This window comes from Nicotiana tabacum, chromosome 7, assembly GCF_000715075.1.
Source record: "Nicotiana tabacum cultivar K326 chromosome 7, ASM71507v2, whole genome shotgun sequence".
NCBI classification, from domain to species: Eukaryota; Viridiplantae; Streptophyta; class Magnoliopsida; order Solanales; family Solanaceae; genus Nicotiana; species Nicotiana tabacum.
Window position 1 is genome coordinate 170675630 of NC_134086.1, and position 19386 is coordinate 170695015.

The window sequence follows — 19386 nt, forward strand, 5'->3', positions numbered from 1 at the left end:
CTACATATTACTGGGATTAATGACAGGTCTACATATTTTCATTGTTGAATACTAACCAGGCATAGAATCACGACGGTCGGCATAACTCTTTTGCCTGGACTGAGCTGTACGAAGCCTATCCTGAATAATCCTGACCTTGTCTAAGGCATCTTGAACCAAGTCCATACCCAACAACCGAGCCTCCCCTCATCTTTCTGTACTTCTATGCCTGGTTAGTACTCAACAATGTCACGGAGGGGAAGGAGATGCTCTGTTGAAATTCCTCGAGGCACGACGGACGAAACAATTATCCATGCTTAATGTTAATGAAGGTCAAATGGTAGCTGAGGAAAGGGTTAATTCAGCATTAGGATCGATAACACCTCAGAAAGGGTCCAAGAAAAAAGATAAAATCTCAGCATTACCAGGGCAACCAAGTGGTGTGAATTTCGATCAATATTCAGGATATGTTACTGTTGATGCTGATGCCGGCAGAGTGTTATTCTATTACTTTACAGAATTAACACAAGACCGTACTAACAAGTCTCTTGTCTTATGGATGAATGGAGGTAATATATACACACACAAATTAACTTATATACACCGGCATTATAAAGAATTTCTACACTGCTAGGTTACTAACCTAAGTTTTTCTTCTTCGAGTTCTTACATAAATGTAAATATGACAGGTCCGGGGTGTTCACCACTTGGAAATGGAGGAATGGCCGAATTGGGACCATTTCGGGTAAACAACGACGGAAATACCTTATGGATCAATGAATTTGCTTGGAATACCGGTAAGTGCCTATGTCATACTTACAAAAAAATAGTCACAATTTTGGGTAAATTTTAGAGATTATAAACAATGACATCTACATAATTTTTTCAATGCAGTGGCGAATGTCCTCTTCTTAGAATCACCGTAGTATTATTGACATCTACGGTATACTCCACTTTCTCTCTTTTAGTATTATTTCACTTGTATTTTTGGAGTGTAACAAAATATTGGTTGTGTCCGAGGAAGTAGGCAAAATTGGCCGAACCTCGTAAATTCTAGTGTTCTTTTCATTGTTGTTTTATTGTCTTATTTATTATTTGGTGGTTGCCATAATTTTTGGTATAGTAGTTGTGACTCATTCACACTATATACATTTGTCTTACGCAACAATTGGTATGAGAGTCAAGGTATTGTCTAAGTATGCTCTGTGGTTGCAGCATAGTCTGATCTTCCACATCAGAAAAGATTTATCTTGGTAACTGTGTCAAGGTTCTGTCTTAGTATGCTCTGTGGTTGCAGCTTAGTCTGATCTTCCACACCAGAAAGGAAATAATCTTGATTTGTGTCGTCAGCTATTAAATAATATTCGTGTCAAAATGGGAGACAATAAACAAGAAGAATCTATATCAATTGTTAATAATACGTCATCGTTGGCATCTTCGCTTATGACAAGAATTGTGTCAAATGCGAAATTTGCGGTAGAAATTTTTGACGGATCAGGACATTTTGGGATGTGGCAAGGAGAGGTTCTAGATGTCCTTTTTCAGCAAGGGCTAGATCTTGCCATTGAAGAAAAAAGACCAGATGTTATTGGAGAAGAAGATTGGAGAATTATCAACCGTGTTGCTTGCGGTGCCATTCGATCCTACCTTGCTAGAGAGCAGAAATATCCATACATAAAGGAAACTTCTGCAAGTAAATTATGGAAAGCACTGGAGGATAAATTTTTGAAGAAAAACAGTCAAAATAAATTGTACATGAAGAAGAGACTGTTTCGCTTCACCAATGTTCCCGGTACCACAATGAACGAACATATCACCAGTTTTAATAAGTTGGTCACAGACTTGCAAAATATGGATGTAACTTTTGATGATGGTGACTTGGCCTTGATGTTATTGGGGTCACTTCCTGATGAGTACGAGCACCTTGAAACTACTCTACTCCATCGGAATGACGAAATTCTCTCAGAGAAGTTTGTTCGGCTTTGTACAGCTATGAACAAAGAAAGAGAGAAAAACAAAAGGGCGGAGAAGGAGAAACACTGGTTGTGAGGGATCGTCCTCAAAATCAAATGAGGACAAAGAAGGGAAGATCCAAGTCAAGATCTAAACCCAGCAAAGATGAATGTGCCTTTTGTCGAGAAAAGGGGCACTGGAAGAAAGACTGTCCGAAGTTGAAGAATAAGGCCAAACATAACAATGGAAAGGCCATTATGGATTCAAATGTAGCTGATTGTGATGATTCAAACTTCTCATTAGTTACAACAGAGTCATCAACATCATCAGACATATGGTTGATGGACTCGGCTTGTAGCTATCATATGTGTCCCAACAGGGACTGGTTCGTGGAATTTCAAGAAGGAGAATATGGAGTCATCCACACAGCGGATAACAGCCCTCTTACCTCATATGGCATTGGTTCAATACGATTAAGGAACCATGATGGAATGATCAGAACATTAACAGATGTTCGATATGTACCGGATTTGAAGAAGAATCCCATCTCTATGGGAGCCCTAGAATCAAAAGGGTTCAAAATTATTGTAGAAAATGGAGTGATGAGAGTATGCTCTAGTGCACTAGTGGTAATGAAGGATAATTGGAAGAACAATAACATGTACCGCTATCGTGGTAGTACAATTATTGGGACAACGATAGTGACGTCCAGTGACGACAAAGAGGCAGAAGCAACCAAGCTATGGCACATGCGCTTGGGACATGCTGGAGGAAAATCCTTGAAAACTCTATCAGACCAAGGATTGTTAAAAGGAGTAAAGACTTGCAACTTGGAGTTTTGTGAGCATTGTATCAAAGGAAAACAGACAAGGGTTAAATTTGGTACAACGATCCATAATACTAAAGCTATTTTGGATTATGTACACTCTGATGTTTGGGGTCCTTCCAAAACACCTTCATTGGGTGGGAAACATTATTTTGTAACCTTTGTTGATGATTTTTTTCGAAGAGTGTAGGTGTATACAATGAAGAGCAAAGATGAAGTGCTGAGAATTTTTCTCAAATAGAAGACGATGGTGGAGAATCAAACAGGCAGGAGGATCAAATGTATTCGCACAGATAATGGAGGTGAATACAAAAATGATCATTTCAATAAGATTTGTAAAAATGATGGCATCGTCTGATACTTCACTGTCAGACATACACCACAACAGAATCGAGTGGCAGAACGTATGAACTGGACCTTGCTGGAGAAGGTACGGCGTATGTTGTCCAATAGTGGCTTGGGCAAAGAATTTTTGGCTGAGGCAATTACATATGCATGCCACCTCATTAATCGTCTACCATCTGTTGTTATTGATGGCAAGACACCGTTTGAAAAATGGTATAGAAAGCTTGTTTTAGATTATGACTCTTTGCACGTGTTTGGCTCAACCGCATATTATCATGTGATAGAGTCAAAATTAGATCCAAGAGCAAAGAAGGCTATTTTTATGGGGATTACTTCTGGAGTCAAAGGATATCGTTTATGGTGTCCTATGACAAAGAAAGTAATATTCAGCAGGGATGTTACCTGTGATGAATCTGCTATGGTAAATAAGGTAACAGAAGATACCAAACAAAATGAGGGTGCTTCTAAGCAGGTGGAGTTTGAGGGAAAATTGATTTTTGCTACACAAGAAGCAGAGGAGGAAACAAATGAAGATTATCCTCTGGAAGAAGAGCTAGTAGAGAGGGAGATTCCAACTCAGGAACCTCAACAACAACTTGAATCAATAGCAACCAGCAGGCCAAAAAGGACAATAACAAAACATGTTCGTCTCAGAGAGACAGTTGCTTGTGTCACCTCAATTGTACCTGATGATGTTCCTACCACTTATAAAGATGCAGTCCAAAGTTCAGAAGAAGATAAGTGGAGGATTGCCATGAATGATGAAATACAGTCCCTTCATCAGAATCATACATGGAGATTGGCCAATCTCCCGAAGGGAAAGAAAGCAATTGGGTGCAAATGGGTATTTGCAAAGAAAGAAGGATTTCCTAACCAAGAAGATGTTCGCTACAAAGCAAGATTGGTGGCCAAAGGATATGCTCAAAAGGAGGGAATTGATTACAATGAAGTATTTTCTTCAGTTGTAAAACATTCTTCCATTAGAATTATGTTGGCTTTGGTAGTACAGTTGGATTTGGAACTAGTTAAGATGGATGTAAAAACTACGTTTTTACATGGAAACTTGGAGGAGGAAATCTACATGACTCAGCCAGAAGGACTCAAAGTTGCTGGAAAGGAAAATATGGTGTGCAAACTTGAAAAATCATTGTACGGATTGAAACAATCTTTTAGACAATGCTACAAAAGATTTGATAAGTTTATGTTGCGACAAGGGTACAAGAGAAGCAAGTACGATAATTAATTGTGTGTATTTGCGCAAGCTTAAAGATGGTTCTTTGTATATATTCTCATATATGTTAATGATATGTTGATAGCTTCCAAGAATTCGGAAGAAATTGATAAGTTGAAGATTCAACTGAAGAAGGAGTTCGAGATGAAGGATCTGGGTGAGGCAAAAAAAAATTCTTGGCATGGAGATAATAAGAGATAGACGTTCAAAGAAACTCTGTTTATCTCAGAAAGAATATTTGAAAAGAGTACTACAACGTTTTGGTATAAATGAAAATACTAAGCGAGTTAGTACTCCACTTGCTCTCCATTTTAAGCTAAGTACTACTATGTCGCCAAAAGATGAAGCTGAACGAGAGTATATGTTAAAGGTACCATACGCAAATGTTGTTGGTAGCTTGATGTATGCAATGGTCTGTACGAGACCTGACATTTCACAAGTTGTTGGAGTTATTAGCAGATATATACATAATCCAGGAAAGGAGCATTGACAAGCTGTGAAGTGGATTCTACGGTATATTCATAATACTGTAGATGTTGAAAAAATTGACAAGTGAAATAATACTACGGTGATTCTAAGAAGAGGACATTCGCCACTGCATTGAAAAAATTATGTAGATGTCATTGTTTATAATCTCTAAAATTTACCCAAAATTGTGACTATTTTTTTGTAAGTATGACATAGGCACTTATCGGTATTCCAAGCAAATTCATTGAGCCATAAGGTATTTCCGTCGTTGTTTACCCGAAATGGTCCCAATTCGGCCATTCCGTAAATAAAGCAAAATAGCAATTATAGGAAACAGTTGAAAGTAAAAAAGATCAAACTTCAACTGAACAAGAGAAAACAGATTTGGACTCAAGGCCTGACACAATTCTAGAACCTGAAGAGAATGAAAGTATAAAAACGACGATTGACGAGCTTGATGCAGTGACGTTATTTGATCAACAGCCTGAACGGAAGGTTTATATCGGGGCTAATTTAGACACGAACATGCGAGGTATGATAATCGAATTTTTAAAAGCTAACTTAGATTGCTTTGCTTGGTCCCACACTGATATGACAGGGATCTCTCCAAATGTGATGACTCACAAACTCAACGAGGACCCTTCTTTCACACCAGTAAAGCAAAAGAAACGGAAACAAGGTGCTTTCAAGAACCAGGTGATTCAGGATGAAGTCCAAAAATTATTAAAAATCGGATCAATCCGTGAGGTAAAATATCCAACTTGGTTAGCTAATACGGTGGTTGTACCCAAGAAAAATGGTAAGTGGCGTGTTTGTGTAGATTATACTGATTTAAATAAAGCATGTCCAAAAGATTCCTTTCCCTTACCACATATAGATCAACTAATTGATGCGACCGCAGGTCATGAACTTTTAAGTTTTTTAGATGCATACTCAGGATATAATCAAATCAAAATGGATCCTGGTGATGAAGAAAAAACTTCTTTCATCACAGACAGGGGGACTTATTGTTATAAAGTAATGCCCTTTGGTCTCAAAAATGCTGGGGCAACCTATCAAAGGTTGGTCACCAAAATGTTCCAAGAACATTTAGGGAAAACAATGGAGGTATATATAGACGATATGCTCGTCAAAACCCAGCAATCTCATGATCATATTTCTCATCTATCTATTACTTTTGAAATTTTGCGAAAATTTAATATGAAACTCAACCCAGAAAAATGTGCATTTGGAGTTGCATCAGGTAAGTTTTTGGGTTTTCTTGTTTCTAACCGTGGTATTGAGGTGAATCCTTCTCAGATCAAAGCAATAGAAGAAATCCCGGATATCCTTACTAATAAAAAGGAAGTACAACGATTAACGGGAAGAATTACAGCTTTGGGGAGATTTATTTCCAAATCCTCAGAAAGGTGTTTTAAGTTTTTCTCTGCACTTAAAAAGCAAGATCATTTTGAATGGAATGAAGATTGTCAGCAAGCCCTTAGAAATTTGAAAACTTATTTGTCAAAACCACCGTTGTTGGCAAAACCGAAGGTAGGGGAAAAACTTCTTATTTATCTGGCCGTATCTGAAGTCGCGGTAAGTGTTGTTTTAGTCCGCGAGGACCAAGGTAAACAATCTCCTATTTATTACGTAAGTCAGTCCTTATTGGAAGCTGAGACACAATACCCACAGCTAGAAAAATTAGCATTAGCTTTGGTCATGGCATCTAGAAAGTTAAGACCTTATTTTCAATGTCATCTCATTGTTGTAGTAACTGCTTTTCCGCTTCGAAATATTTTGCATAAACATGAACTTTCAGGAAGATTAGCAAAATGGGCTATAGAACTAAGTGAATATGAAGTTATTTATCAACCCAGGACCGCTATAAAGTCTCAAGTACTAGCTGATTTCGTGGCTGATTTTAGCCAGGGGATGCATTTAGAAGCAGAAAAAGAATTATTAGTTTTTAATGGTGCGAACCCGGGGACTTGGGTTTTATACACTGACGGTTCATCTAATGTAAAAGGGGCAGGCTTAGGAATAGTCCTCGTACCACCTGCGGGTGAGACCATTAGACAGGCTATAAAATGTCATTCTATAACTAACAATGAAGCAGAATATGAAGCTGTAATTGCAGGTTTAGAATTGGCACGAGAACTCGGCATAACACAGATTATAATCAAGAGTGATTCTCAACTCGTGGTTAATCAGATGCTGGGGACTTACACAGCCAGAGAGTCACGAATGCAAGAATACCTCGCAAAGGTACGGGAGTTAGTAAAGCAATTCCAAACTTGGAAAGCAGTGCAAGTCCCAAGAAATGAGAATGCAGAGGCAGATGCTTTAGCAAACCTTGCATCCGCAGCAGACGTAGCAAACAATACAGATGCTTCAGTCATACATCTATTTCATTCCGTTCTCGAACCTGACAAAAACGAGGTAAATTTTAATCATCTAACATGGGATTGGAGAAATGAAATTGTTGCCTTTTTACAGCACGGAACCGTGCCTAATGACAAAGGAAAGGCTTTCGCGCTTCGCAAAAGAGCTGCACGATATTGTTTATATCAAGGTAATCTTTATCGAAAGATGTTCGGCGGACCACTAGCAAGGTGTCTCGGCCCTTCTCAAACCGAATATGTCATGAGAGAAGTACATGAAGGACATTGTGGGAATCACGCAGGAGGACGGTCACTGGTAAGAACGTTAATTCGCACAGGATATTATTGGCCTAAGATGGAAGAAGAGGCAACCATTTTCGTGTCCAAATGTGATAAATGTCAAAGGTACGACAATAATATGCACAGACCAGCTGAGTTACTACATATTGTTTTAGCCCCTTGGCCCTTTATGAAATGGGGAATGGATATCGTAGGTCCACTTCCACAAGCGAAAGGTCAGGTAAAATTTCTACTCGTACTTACAAATTATTTCACTAAATGGGTAGAAGCAGGGGCATTTAGTTAAAGACTTCATATGGCGCAATATAATATGCCGCTTTGGAGTACCAAAGGAGATCGTATGTGATAATGGACCACAATTCATTGGTGCACAAGTTACAGAATTTTTTCAAAGTTGGCAGATCAAAAGAATAACATCTACGCCATACCATCCAGTGGGGAATGGACAAGCGGAATCAACTAACAAAGTTATTATCAATAACTTGAAAAAGAGGTTACAAGATTCAAAAGGTAATTGGCCTGAGGTGTTACCCGGAGTACTATGGGCTTATCATACAACGACCAAAACAGGCACTGGAGAAACACCATTTTCGATGGTTTATGGTACGGAAGCCTTAATACCAATTGAAATAGGTGAGTCAAGCACACGGTACGATCAGGAAACGGAGGAATCTAATAATGAAGAGATGCGGGTTAGCCTAGATTTACTTGAAGGAAGAAGAGAGGATGCTTTGATAAGGATGGCAGCGCAAAAGCAAGTAATAGAACGATATTACAACAGGAAAGCACGCCTCAGATTTTTCAAAATTGGGGACTTCGTGCTTAAAAAGGTTTTCCAATCTACAAAAGCTGTTAACTCAGGAAAGCTAAGTCCAACATGGGAAGGACCATACAAAGTTCGTGGCATTGCGGGAAAAAGAGCATACCAGTTGGAAACAATGGATGGCAAAGTTTTACCCTCACATTGGAATGTTGTCCACTTAAAAAGATATTACTTTTAAGAAAGTACCTACAGTCAGGTATCATCATGTAAAAATTCTTCTCTTGATTTTTTAATATTTTACTAACGATTTTAGATGCTAGGCTAAATATCCTAACTCGTGCCAAATGATGAGTCACAACCTGCAAGGCAAAATGGAGTATGCATAAATTCCTAGCCCAGGGTTACAATTAATCTGATGGAAATACACACGAGTTAGGCAGTCTTCATCTATAATCACATAGTCGAGTCCCGTATATTTTTCTGTTTCAGGAAAAGGGCCAAAGTAAAAAGAAATAAACAAGTGTTCGAGGCTTCATACTTCACCGCTCAAACACTTGGGGGACTACATATTATACACAGATAGGTGCAAAGAAATAGATACGAGTATCGAATAAAAGTCGGCCAAACTGAAGCAAGTGTTGAGAAGAAGTTACGAAGTCTTCAGCATTCATGAGAACAACAGAGTCATCTCTCAAACTCATAAACAAAGTCACCTCTCAAACCCTTCTTAACATGTAAAGATAGGGTCATGACTATGTACTGAAACAGGTTATAAAAAAAAACCTTGTTTAGTTTATGTTATTTACAAATCTGTTACAAGAAAAACAGTTACGAGAAAAGTTGTAGATGTATTGTAATACATGTAACAGTCAAACACTTGTTAAAAGTTTATGAATGAAAACTTGCCAAAGTTGTTTCATACAAAACGTGTGTTTTCCTATTACTTTCATCGTATTTTAACACCATTATGAAGTTGAGACGTCTTCTTCATTAAGTGTCGATAAAATAAAAGGGCCCTCTTTTATAAGCCTCATGTCAATAAGTCATGGGAGAATCATAAAGCATTTTCAAAGGATAAAAATGCTAAACTATTCTATAAGTCCTAAATAAGTAAAGAAAAGGCAAGAGTAGAACACATTGAAGTATTAACAAACTTCTTGATCTAATTAAAAAAACTAAGTAGAAACTTAGTCAATAAAAGTTTATACAATTGCCCCATTATGATAACTGTGGACTTTCACCAAAAAAATCCTTTAAAAAAAAACTAAGGGATCAAACCATCATTCAGTTGAGGGGATTGTCACGGAAGCTTCAACTTCCATAGACTGGGTTGTAGAAGTTTCACCCTCTGAAGCTGGAATAGCAACATTTTCAGGAACTTCAAGGGCAGGAGAAGGAGTATCAGTAGACTGTTGGCTTTTCTCGATGGTATCTATGACTTTAGCCAGTTCAGACTGCAAGTCAAAACCCTCTTGAGCAGCTTCCGTCAAAGCATCACGACGAGAATTCAGAAAAGCCCAACTCACTTCTATGTTAAAATTTTCCTCTAGAAGTCCATATTCCTTTTCCCACATAGCAAGATCGTGTTTTAAAATTTGATTTTCAGCTAAGTGGGAATCAAGGGAAGCTTCAAGAGAAGCATGAGAACTCTTCAAGGCTTAAATCTCGACAGAAGAAGTCTGTAAGTTAGCCTGAGCTTGAGTCAAGTTTTGCACTAACTCTCCTGCATATTCTTCCTTTTTAGCCAAAAGTGCCTTCCGCTCTCTAACTTCTTCACTAGCTCTGGATAATTGTTCTGATAAAGAACATTCTAAAAGCTCTTTGTCTCTTTTCAATTGGCTTGAAGAAGCTTTGACTGTTGCCAGCTCAAAAGTTAAACCACGGTTTTGCTGCTCTAGGAGGTTTTTATTTTCTTGCAACTCTTCTATAGTCCCTTGAGCATTTTGAGCATTTTCGAACTGCTCCTTCCAGTTGGTTGCTTCAAGTTGGGCTCCCCTAGCAATTTCCTCAGCCTCGTGGACAGACTTCTCAGACTCACGAGCTTTTCTTTCCAGTGAGGAAATTCTTCTCATTAATTCCGTGCTAATAAGGTTAGCCTACAGAGATAAGTCATGGAAATGAGAAATTGAAGATAATTTAAAAAAAAAAAAAAGAGAAAAAAAACTTGTTGGTTGAAATACCTTCAAAGTAGAATGAACTACGTCGTTCATCAAAGTTAAGCAGCTATGGCTCTCCATCTTCTTCTTCTCGATATCTCCAATAAGAGGTTCGAGCCAAACATCGGCTCTGCCGGTTTTCCTCAGGAGGCTATGATTGGCAGGAACCTCCAAAGTAACACTTCTCATTGTTATATTTCCGCTGCTAGAACCTGTCTCTGTATGAAGAACAGAGGGAAGAGGAGCAGCGGAAGGAATGGAGGGAAAAGATGTAGAAACCAACACCGGAGCAGAAGCAGGTGCGGTTGAAGCAGCCAAGGGAACAGATATAGGAGCAGTAGAAATTGGCAAACAAACGGAAGTTGTTAAAGCTAGTAAAGAAACACTTACGGCTGGTAGAGGAATGGAGGGAATAGGAACAAACGGAAAGAGGAGCTTCATCAAAAACAGGTCCGAGCTCGCCACTCCCGAAGCCACTGTCAAAAAGGTGCTGAATTGATTCATTATTATATCTTGGTTCGGCATCCTCATCAGATTGAATCAAAACAGGCTCGGTGGCGGAGGTACGAGCAGGAGTATTTTCAATTTCATCATCAATGACTATTCGTCTCCTGGCCCTTGGCCTGGTAATTAGGGAGGTACCCTCCTCTTCTTCTTCAGAACCTTCCTTTGTAACTTTTCTTTTAGGCAGCAAGGCTCGAGCCTTATCTAAATCCAGAGTAGCATTCGCAGACATGCGAATGGCCATAGCTACTTCAGCTGTCATTCCTCTAATGCCAAATCCTGATTAAATAATGGATATACATGATTAAAGTTGAGGAAAAAGTGCTTAACATGTAAAACAAAAATTTTAAAAGGGTGGATACCATGTGTTTTGACTTTCTAGCCATGTAAAGAAGAAATTGATTTCCAAGTTCTCTGCTCCCTAGTAGAAATCTTCAAAAGTGAATCTACTCAACCACGAAAGTTGGGAATAGGTTCCACATCTCCCATGGTTGCTACAAAAAACCAAGAAGGGACGAGGTTAAAAACAACATTCTTTTGAAATTCTCAAAAGTAGGTACGGTAAATAAGAGGAAACTTACGTTCAAAATTCCACTTCTCAGGAAAGGGAATATTTGTTTCACCAATCAAATCCACTGTACGGACAGCAACGTAACGAATATACCATCCACGATCTATGTCATCCTCGGGGTTTACCAAAACTTTTTTGCTCCTTGCAGTTAAGGTGAAAACCCCATGGCGTATTAAGTTGGGATGGTATAGATGAATGAGATGAGAAAAGGTGAAATTGACATTGGCCTTGGATGATAAATATCTCAAACAAGCCACTGTTCTCCATACCAATGGACCAATTTGGGCCAAATGGCAAAGAAACGACAAAAATCGAGAATAACTAGGTCAATTGGAGGATTAAAACCTAAAGTGAAGGGGTAAGTGTAAACAGAAGAATACCCATTTCTAAAAGAGGAAATTCTTTGATTTGGGGAAGGAATTGACATTCGAAGACTATCCTTCCAATTACAATCTTTTCTTATGGTGGGGATTGTAAGCTCAGTTACTAATGTTGGGTAAGTATCGGCTCTTTCTAAATTTTTAATTTGTTTTTGAAGAGACGTTTTGTCACTTTCAAAAGACAAATCGCCGGGAACTATATCATCAACTGAGGGTTCTTGAGAAGTATCAAGAATTTCCCTACTTTTAGAAGAAGGGGCTTTTGGGATAAAACTCCTTGAAGAAGAACCAGATGAACCGCCTCGTGTAGATTCTAACCCAGTTCGAGGCCTACTTCCTCCGCCTCTTCTGTGTCTAACAGGGGCGTTGGGGAACTGATCTAGAATTGGAACTTTTTTACGGTTAGGGTTTGAAGAAGACATTGTTAAGAAGAAAGTATGTGCTGAAAATTTGTGAAGAAGACAAAGGAAGACAAAGTATGTGTAAAATGGGAACCGTCAAATTTTAAAGTATAATGATGAAAAGCCTATAATAAAGGCAGCTGTCACTTCGTAAATAGTGAGATTGAAGAAGTCTCGAAGAAGGGCATGAATAGCAGAATCAATTATAAAATGACACATGGACAGACCATTAAATGGAAAAGACTGCTGAGACGTTAGTACTGTCATAAGCATTAATTGTGGCAAAAGTTCTTTTTACATGAAGATCCACTTCCCAATTATTTAATTGATAAAAAAAATGGAAAGTGGGGGGACTATCTGTATTGGGAAAAAACTGAAAATGATGTGGCATGACACGTGGATTAGTTGAATGGTCAAAGAACAGCAATTGACTAAGAGGCACGGTGAAAACACGGTGAAAACAGCCACGGGAAGAAGAATTTAAATAGGCACGAGACGATGTATAGATACGAGTCTCGTACCAATTTAAATTATTTACAGTCAACGGATTAGAAGACATTAAAAGCAAGGATCAGATGACAGAAAGGAGTCCAAATTCATTATTAAATGTCTGATACGTTATAAAGTTGATATTTAATAGGAATGATTGTATAACGGCTTATTTAATGTCATTTATTGCTCATGATTATGTCATTAAAACTGATGCTTTATTCCTTTACCTAGAATGATCTATAAAAGGAAGAAGTATCATCATTTGTAAGGACACGATATACTATTGAGAATACACTGAAATACTTATCTATTTACCCTCTACCATTGTTCTCAAAAATATTTTATTTTTTGTCTCCTGATTATCAGTAACCCAAATTTTTCTTTTAGCTTTGACCAAGGACTCAGATTTTTGGTTAAACAGCTATAGTATCAGATGAAGTACATGAAGGAATTGTCTTAAATTGCAATTTTTCTGCTGAGAGTTTACCGGACACTTGTTTAAAATACAAAAAAACAAGCAGATTTTTCTCGAGGTGACATTTACTATGATGACATATATGCTCCATTTTGCGGTTCCCCTGAAAATACTTCTCTCCCTGTAAGTTCTCAACCACTCATTCCTATTAGCATGCATGGTAAAAATTTACTCGCACCCGATGTTTACACCATGTCTTCTTATACACTTTTTTCACTATTTCATAGTTAAATGGAGTTAATACACATTCTCACATTATTAATTTATATGACTTAACCATGGTAAACTAGTTTGGTTTGGTGTAAACAAAGAGTGCGGATAAATTTTTACCAACTTGATTTTTTATAAAAACATGTATTTATTATCTTGTATAAAAATATTTACATCATCATTTTTTTGGGAACTAGATTTCTGGATACGACCCCTGCACAAGCGAGTATGTAGATTCTTACTTAAACACCGCTAAAGTGCGAGAAGCACTCCATGTCAGAGGAATACCCCGAGAATGGGTTTTTTGCAAGTAAAATTTGCTGTAAAAATTGGATGATTATGGAGAATAAAAGGTTTAGCTTGAGACGTGTCAAGGACACTGTTCTTAAGGATATTTCGCATATACCGTAATAAATAATATTAGGCGTATCCCTCAGGATTCAATAGGCTCTTCTAGTATAACTAGGAGCATAAACAACAAAAATTAAGAACTAAACCCAACTCAAAACAAAATAAGAAAGAAATTTTTTACTTCACAGACACTCTTATTAGTATATCGATATAAGATGTATATATATATATATATATATATATATATATATATATATATTGCAACAAATTCATTTTCTGATATCAAATTGTCCAAGCCACAAAGGCCTTTTAAAGCTTCAGAAACGTAAGCTTCAAGAACGTTAAAATTAAACATATACAAACGTTATAATCCAAATTGAATACAAAAACGTAAGCTTCAGATTGTTGGCATAACTGTTCGAGAATTAAGGCCATTAAGGCTCTTAAAAAATTGAAACGTTTCACATTCATTGGTCAGATTATTTATCCCAAATTAAATTCAACATTAAACTAATTTCGGTTACAAATATATTTAAAATAATTACTATAATAAAGACTCATTAATATAATAGTAAGAAAATAAATCCAGACCTAATTTTAGAATATTTCTTTTTGAGATATCAAAAATATTTTTCTATCAATCCCCCACATATCTCAAAAAGAATATTAAAAAATAAAAAAATAAATAACTTGTTGGGTTTTCACAAATGAGCATAATGCGTCGAATCTGGTGTCTCTTGGACTATGAACCAGATCTAGATAAAATAAGTAAACTTACAGAACAATTGGTGAAGTTCAAAACTTCTATGAACCAAAAATTCTTTTGTAAGTTTAGCGTCTTATCTATCACATTATATTCGCACAAACTTTGTTGTTTGTCGCGGTTTTGCACTAATAGGCCATGCGCGCGCCTGGTTTTCATGAGTGCCCTAAAAAATTTTTGCCATAAATTTCATAGGAGCGGCCCCACTCCACACTCATATAGGTCCATTCATCAAGTGTATTCTGCAGCGCAATACACCACCTAAAATTAGGCTATGGATTAGATTAAGAGTTTAATAACTCAGCCTCCCATTCCTTGCAGTCTTGCACTATTTATACACATACACCGTAGGAAGGGACATAATTTAATAGTGCACATTTGATCAACTAATGACTTGTTATTACCCATATGAACCTACTCCATGGGATCTCCAATCAGATAGGTTGGGTTACCATCATAGTTGATATAACTCAAATTGGCAAAAGTCTCATTCCCCTCGATGTTTCAGATATTAATTTTCTTCCCAAAGGTTTAGTCAGAGGATCGGCCAAATTCACTTCTGACTTCACATAATCTATGGAAATAATTCCATCTCTCAGCAACTGCTTTATCACATTATGTCTCAATCGGATATGTCTACTCTTCCCATTAAAGGATTTATTTTTGGCAATGGTTATTGCAGCTTGGCAATCACAATGCATCAACATAGAAGGTGGTGTCGGTTTAATTCCTAATGGAATACTCGCCAAAAGGTTCTTTAACCACTCAACCTCATTGTCAGCCAATTCCAATGCCACAAACTCAGATTTCATGGTAGATCTAGCTATTATTGTTTGTTTAGCTGATTTCCATGCCACAACATCCCCACCGAGGGTGAACACATAACCACTAGTGGATTTTGTCTCATCTGAATCAGAGATCTAGTTAGCATTACTATATCATTATAGTACAGTGGGAAATCCACTATATTTAATATCATAGTTCATGGTGCTTCTCAAATATTTCATTACTCTTACTAATGCATTCCAATAATCATGACTCGGGTTTTGAGTATATCTACTCAATCTACACACAGCATACGCAATATCAGGTCTAGTAAAATTTATCAAGTACATTAGGCTACCAATAATTTGAGCATATTTATTTTGATCTATAGCATCTCTCTTATTCTTTTTTAATTGACTACTAGCATCATAAGTAGTGCTTACAGGTACCACATCAAAATTATCAAAATTTTTAAGAATTCTTTCAACATAATGTTCTTGAGTCAGCATTAAACTATTGCCATCTCTTATAATTTCCATGCCTAAAATAACACTAGCTTCTCCCATGTCTTTCATCTCAAAATTAGAAAACAAGAAAAATTTGGTTTTATGTACCAAATCAAGGCTAGAACTAAAAATAAGCATGTCATCCACATAAAGGCAAATAATAACATATGTATCATCTACACATTTTGTATAAACATATTTATCTACTTCAATTGATGAAAAACCATCATTAATCAATACTTGATCAAATTTTTCATGCCACTGTTTAGGCGCTTGCTTTAGACCATATAAAGATTTTAACAATTTACATACTTTATTTTCTTGTCCAGACACTATACAACCCTCAGGTTGCTCCATGTAAATTTTCTCTTCCAAATCACCATTTAAAAATGCAGTTTTAATATCCATTTGGTGAATATAAAGTTTATAAATAGAAGCCAAGGCAAGTAAAACACGAATCGAGGAAATTCTAGTTAAAGGAGCATAAGTGTCAAAATAATCAACATTTTGCTTTTGGGTAAAACCTTTTGCAACAAGTCTAGCTTTGTATTTATCAATGGAACCATCAGGACTGAGTTTCTTCTTAAAAGTCAATTTACAACCAATAGGTTTAGCCCCCGGAGGTAAATCAACTAAAATCCAAGTTTTATTTTGTAAAATTGAATTTAATTCTACATCAATAGCTTCTTTCCAAAATGAGGCATCAGACGAAAAAAATAGCTTCAGAATATGTTAAAGGATCATTATCCACAAGATAAGTATAAAAATCATTACCAAAAGATTTTTCTTTCCTTGGTTTTTTGCTTCTTCTTAAATCCTCACTTTCAAAATCGTTTTGAATAATTGGAACATATGAAATATTATCACTTGGAATAATATGAGCATCAGAAATTTTCTCAAATTTTAAAGGAAAAATATTTTCAAAAAATTCAGCATTATTTGTTTCAACAATAGTATTGTTTTCAAGTACATCACTTTTGACTACTAAAAATCTGTATGCTGCACTGTTTTAAGCATACCCAATAAACATACAATCAGATGGTTAATTTTCTTTTCTTTTCTTAGGATCGGGCAACATATCTTTGGCAAGGCACCCCCACACTTCCAAATATTTCAAATTAGGTGGATAGCCCTTCCACACTCATAAGGAGTTTTACCTGTTTTCTTATAGGGAATTCTATTTTGTAAATGACAAGCAGATAATATGGCTTCACCCCAAAGATTATCTGGAGTACCAGAACTAACAATCATTTTGTTCATCATTTCTTTTAAGGTCCTATTTTTTCTTTCCGCTATACCATTTGATTGTGGAGAATATGGCGGAGTTATCTCATGAATTACGCCTTCTTTCTCACAATAATCATTCAACAAAATAAATTCACCACCTCTATCAGATCTAACTCTTTTGATTTTCTTATCCAATTGATTTTCTACTTCAGATTTATAAATTTAAAAATTATCAAAAGCTTCATCTTTATTTCTCAACAAATAAACTTTTGTATATCTAGAAAAATCGTCTATAAAAGTCACATAATATTTTCCCCCCTCTAGTCATAGTTTGTTTCAATTATCCTAAATCAGTATGAATTAAACTTAATAATTCAGATTCTCTAAATACTGAAGCACATGATTTCTTAGTTTGTTTAGCTTCTGCACAAACTTCACACTTATCAATATTCGAAAAATTAATATTTGAAATAAGACCTTTAGAATGCATTTTTTTAATATAAGATAAACTAACATGTCCTAATCTAGCATTCCATAAATTAAAAGAATCAATCAAGTAAGCAGAAGTACTAGCATTTTCATTGATAACATTGAGTACAAACAAGCCATGGTTATAATAACTCTTGCCAACAAAATTATTATTCTTGGTCAACACAACCTTATCAGATTCAAAAGAAACCTTCACCCCCACTTTTCCTAATAATCCCACAGAGACCAAATTGGCTCATATACTAGGAACATGCAACACATCATTCAATGCTAAAATTTTGCCAGATGTGAGTTTGAGAAGAACTTTGCCTTTTCCAAGAACTGGAGTAGTCCTTGAGTCACCAAGATATACAACTTTTTCTCCTTCCTCAACTTGAGTGTAAGACACAAAGTCTTTTTTGTTAGCACATATGTGCCTAGTGGCACCAGAATCTAACACCTAGTCTTTCACATCAGCCACAAGGTTCACTTGGGAAACAACTGCAGCAATTATGTCATCCGCTTTGGCTTCAGTTAAATTTACTTTAGCCTTAGCGGGATTGTCATTCCCAACCCTCTTCCGGTATTGAGCAGCATGATGGCCAGGTTTGCCATTTCCTTTATCATACATGTTAGTTGATTTGTTCTGCCGCTTATTGTTCTCCACCAGGTTGGCTCTTGCAGCAATCTCCTTTCCTTTGTCAGCAACAACTTGCTTGCGATTTGTATTTTCAATTATAATATGCTTAACTAAGTCCTTCAGCGACAATTGCTTGTGTTTGTGTTTTAATTGTTGTTTGTAGTCACTCCAAGATTTGGGAAGTTTTTCTATAAGCATACCAGCAACAAACTGTTCTGGCAGAGAAATATCTTTAGATTTGAGATCTTTAATCAACTTGTGATATTCGTTGATTTGTGCAGTTATGTCCTCGTCCTCCGTCATCTCCCACTTGTAGTAGTTTCCAATTATAAATTTTTGTTTAGTGGCATCTTCAGCAGTGTACTTTGTTATCATTGACTCCCAGATTTCTTTTGCCTCCTTGTAGGAAACGTAGACATCGAACAATTCGTTAGAAAGAGTAGAAATTATAGTATGTCTACATACCTTATTAGCATGAACCCATTGATCCATCTTAATGGAAGTTGCTCAGTTGGCTTAGGATCAGTAAGTGCAAAAGCAACTCCATGCATATCCAAAATAGAATGCACCCGTTCCTGCCAACGCTTAAAATTATCTCCACCAAAAATCTCAATTTTCGAAACATCAGGAAAAGGTTTGGCATAGGTAATTGGTGATGGAACAACAACAGAAATAGCTAGTGCAGTAGGTGTAGTAGCGTTAACAACAACATTAGCAGCGCTATTCTCCATAATAACTACGTGAAAATATCCTTAAGATTGTTGTAAAAATTGGATGATTATGGAGAATAAAAGGTTTAGCTTGAGGCGTGTCAAGGACACTGTCCTTAAGGATATTCGCCCACACAACAACAACAACAACAACAACATCCCAGTATAATCCCACCAGTGGGGTCTGGGGAGGGTAGTATGTACGCAGACCTTACCCCTACCCCGAAGGGCAGAGAGGCTATTTCCAGGAGACCCTCGGCTCAAGAGAGCAACAAATAGACAATATATTAGTACTATCAATAGAGTCATAATAAATAACATAAAATACATAATATAAAATAACAGAATAACAACAATATAAGAAATATAGGAAATACGAAAAAGGATGGAGAAAAGGATGTAAGGTATACTAATATCCAACCGACACAAGCCTTACATCCGTAGCCGATAAGTAGCCTCCTAAGACTAACTCCTAAATGGCTAGTGTTACTCTAGTGCGATGTAGTAATACTCACAGACTTCCCCCTAACCTACAACCT

At 36.7% G+C, this 19386-nt stretch overlaps 1 protein-coding gene across 1 annotated transcript; it reads left to right on the forward strand.

The window, feature by feature from the left end:
• Positions 1–292: 292 nt before the first annotated feature.
• Positions 293–905, forward strand: LOC142162421 (serine carboxypeptidase 1-like). The gene is made up of 3 exons (XM_075218771.1): positions 293–548; positions 669–776; positions 874–905. Exons 1-3 carry the CDS (start codon positions 293–295, stop codon positions 903–905), a joined length of 396 nt encoding a protein of 131 aa, XP_075074872.1.
• Positions 906–19386: the final 18481 nt, after the last annotated feature.

Coding starts and splice junctions, on each gene's coding strand:
- LOC142162421 (XM_075218771.1), top strand. CDS start 293: ATGCTTAATGTTAATGAAGGTCAAATGGTAGCTGAGGAAAGGGTTAAT. Junction 549..668: donor TGTCTTATGGATGAATGGAG/GTAATATATACA, acceptor TAAATATGACAG/GTCCGGGGTGTTCACCACTT. Junction 777..873: donor TGAATTTGCTTGGAATACCG/GTAAGTGCCTAT, acceptor TTTTCAATGCAG/TGGCGAATGTCCTCTTCTTA.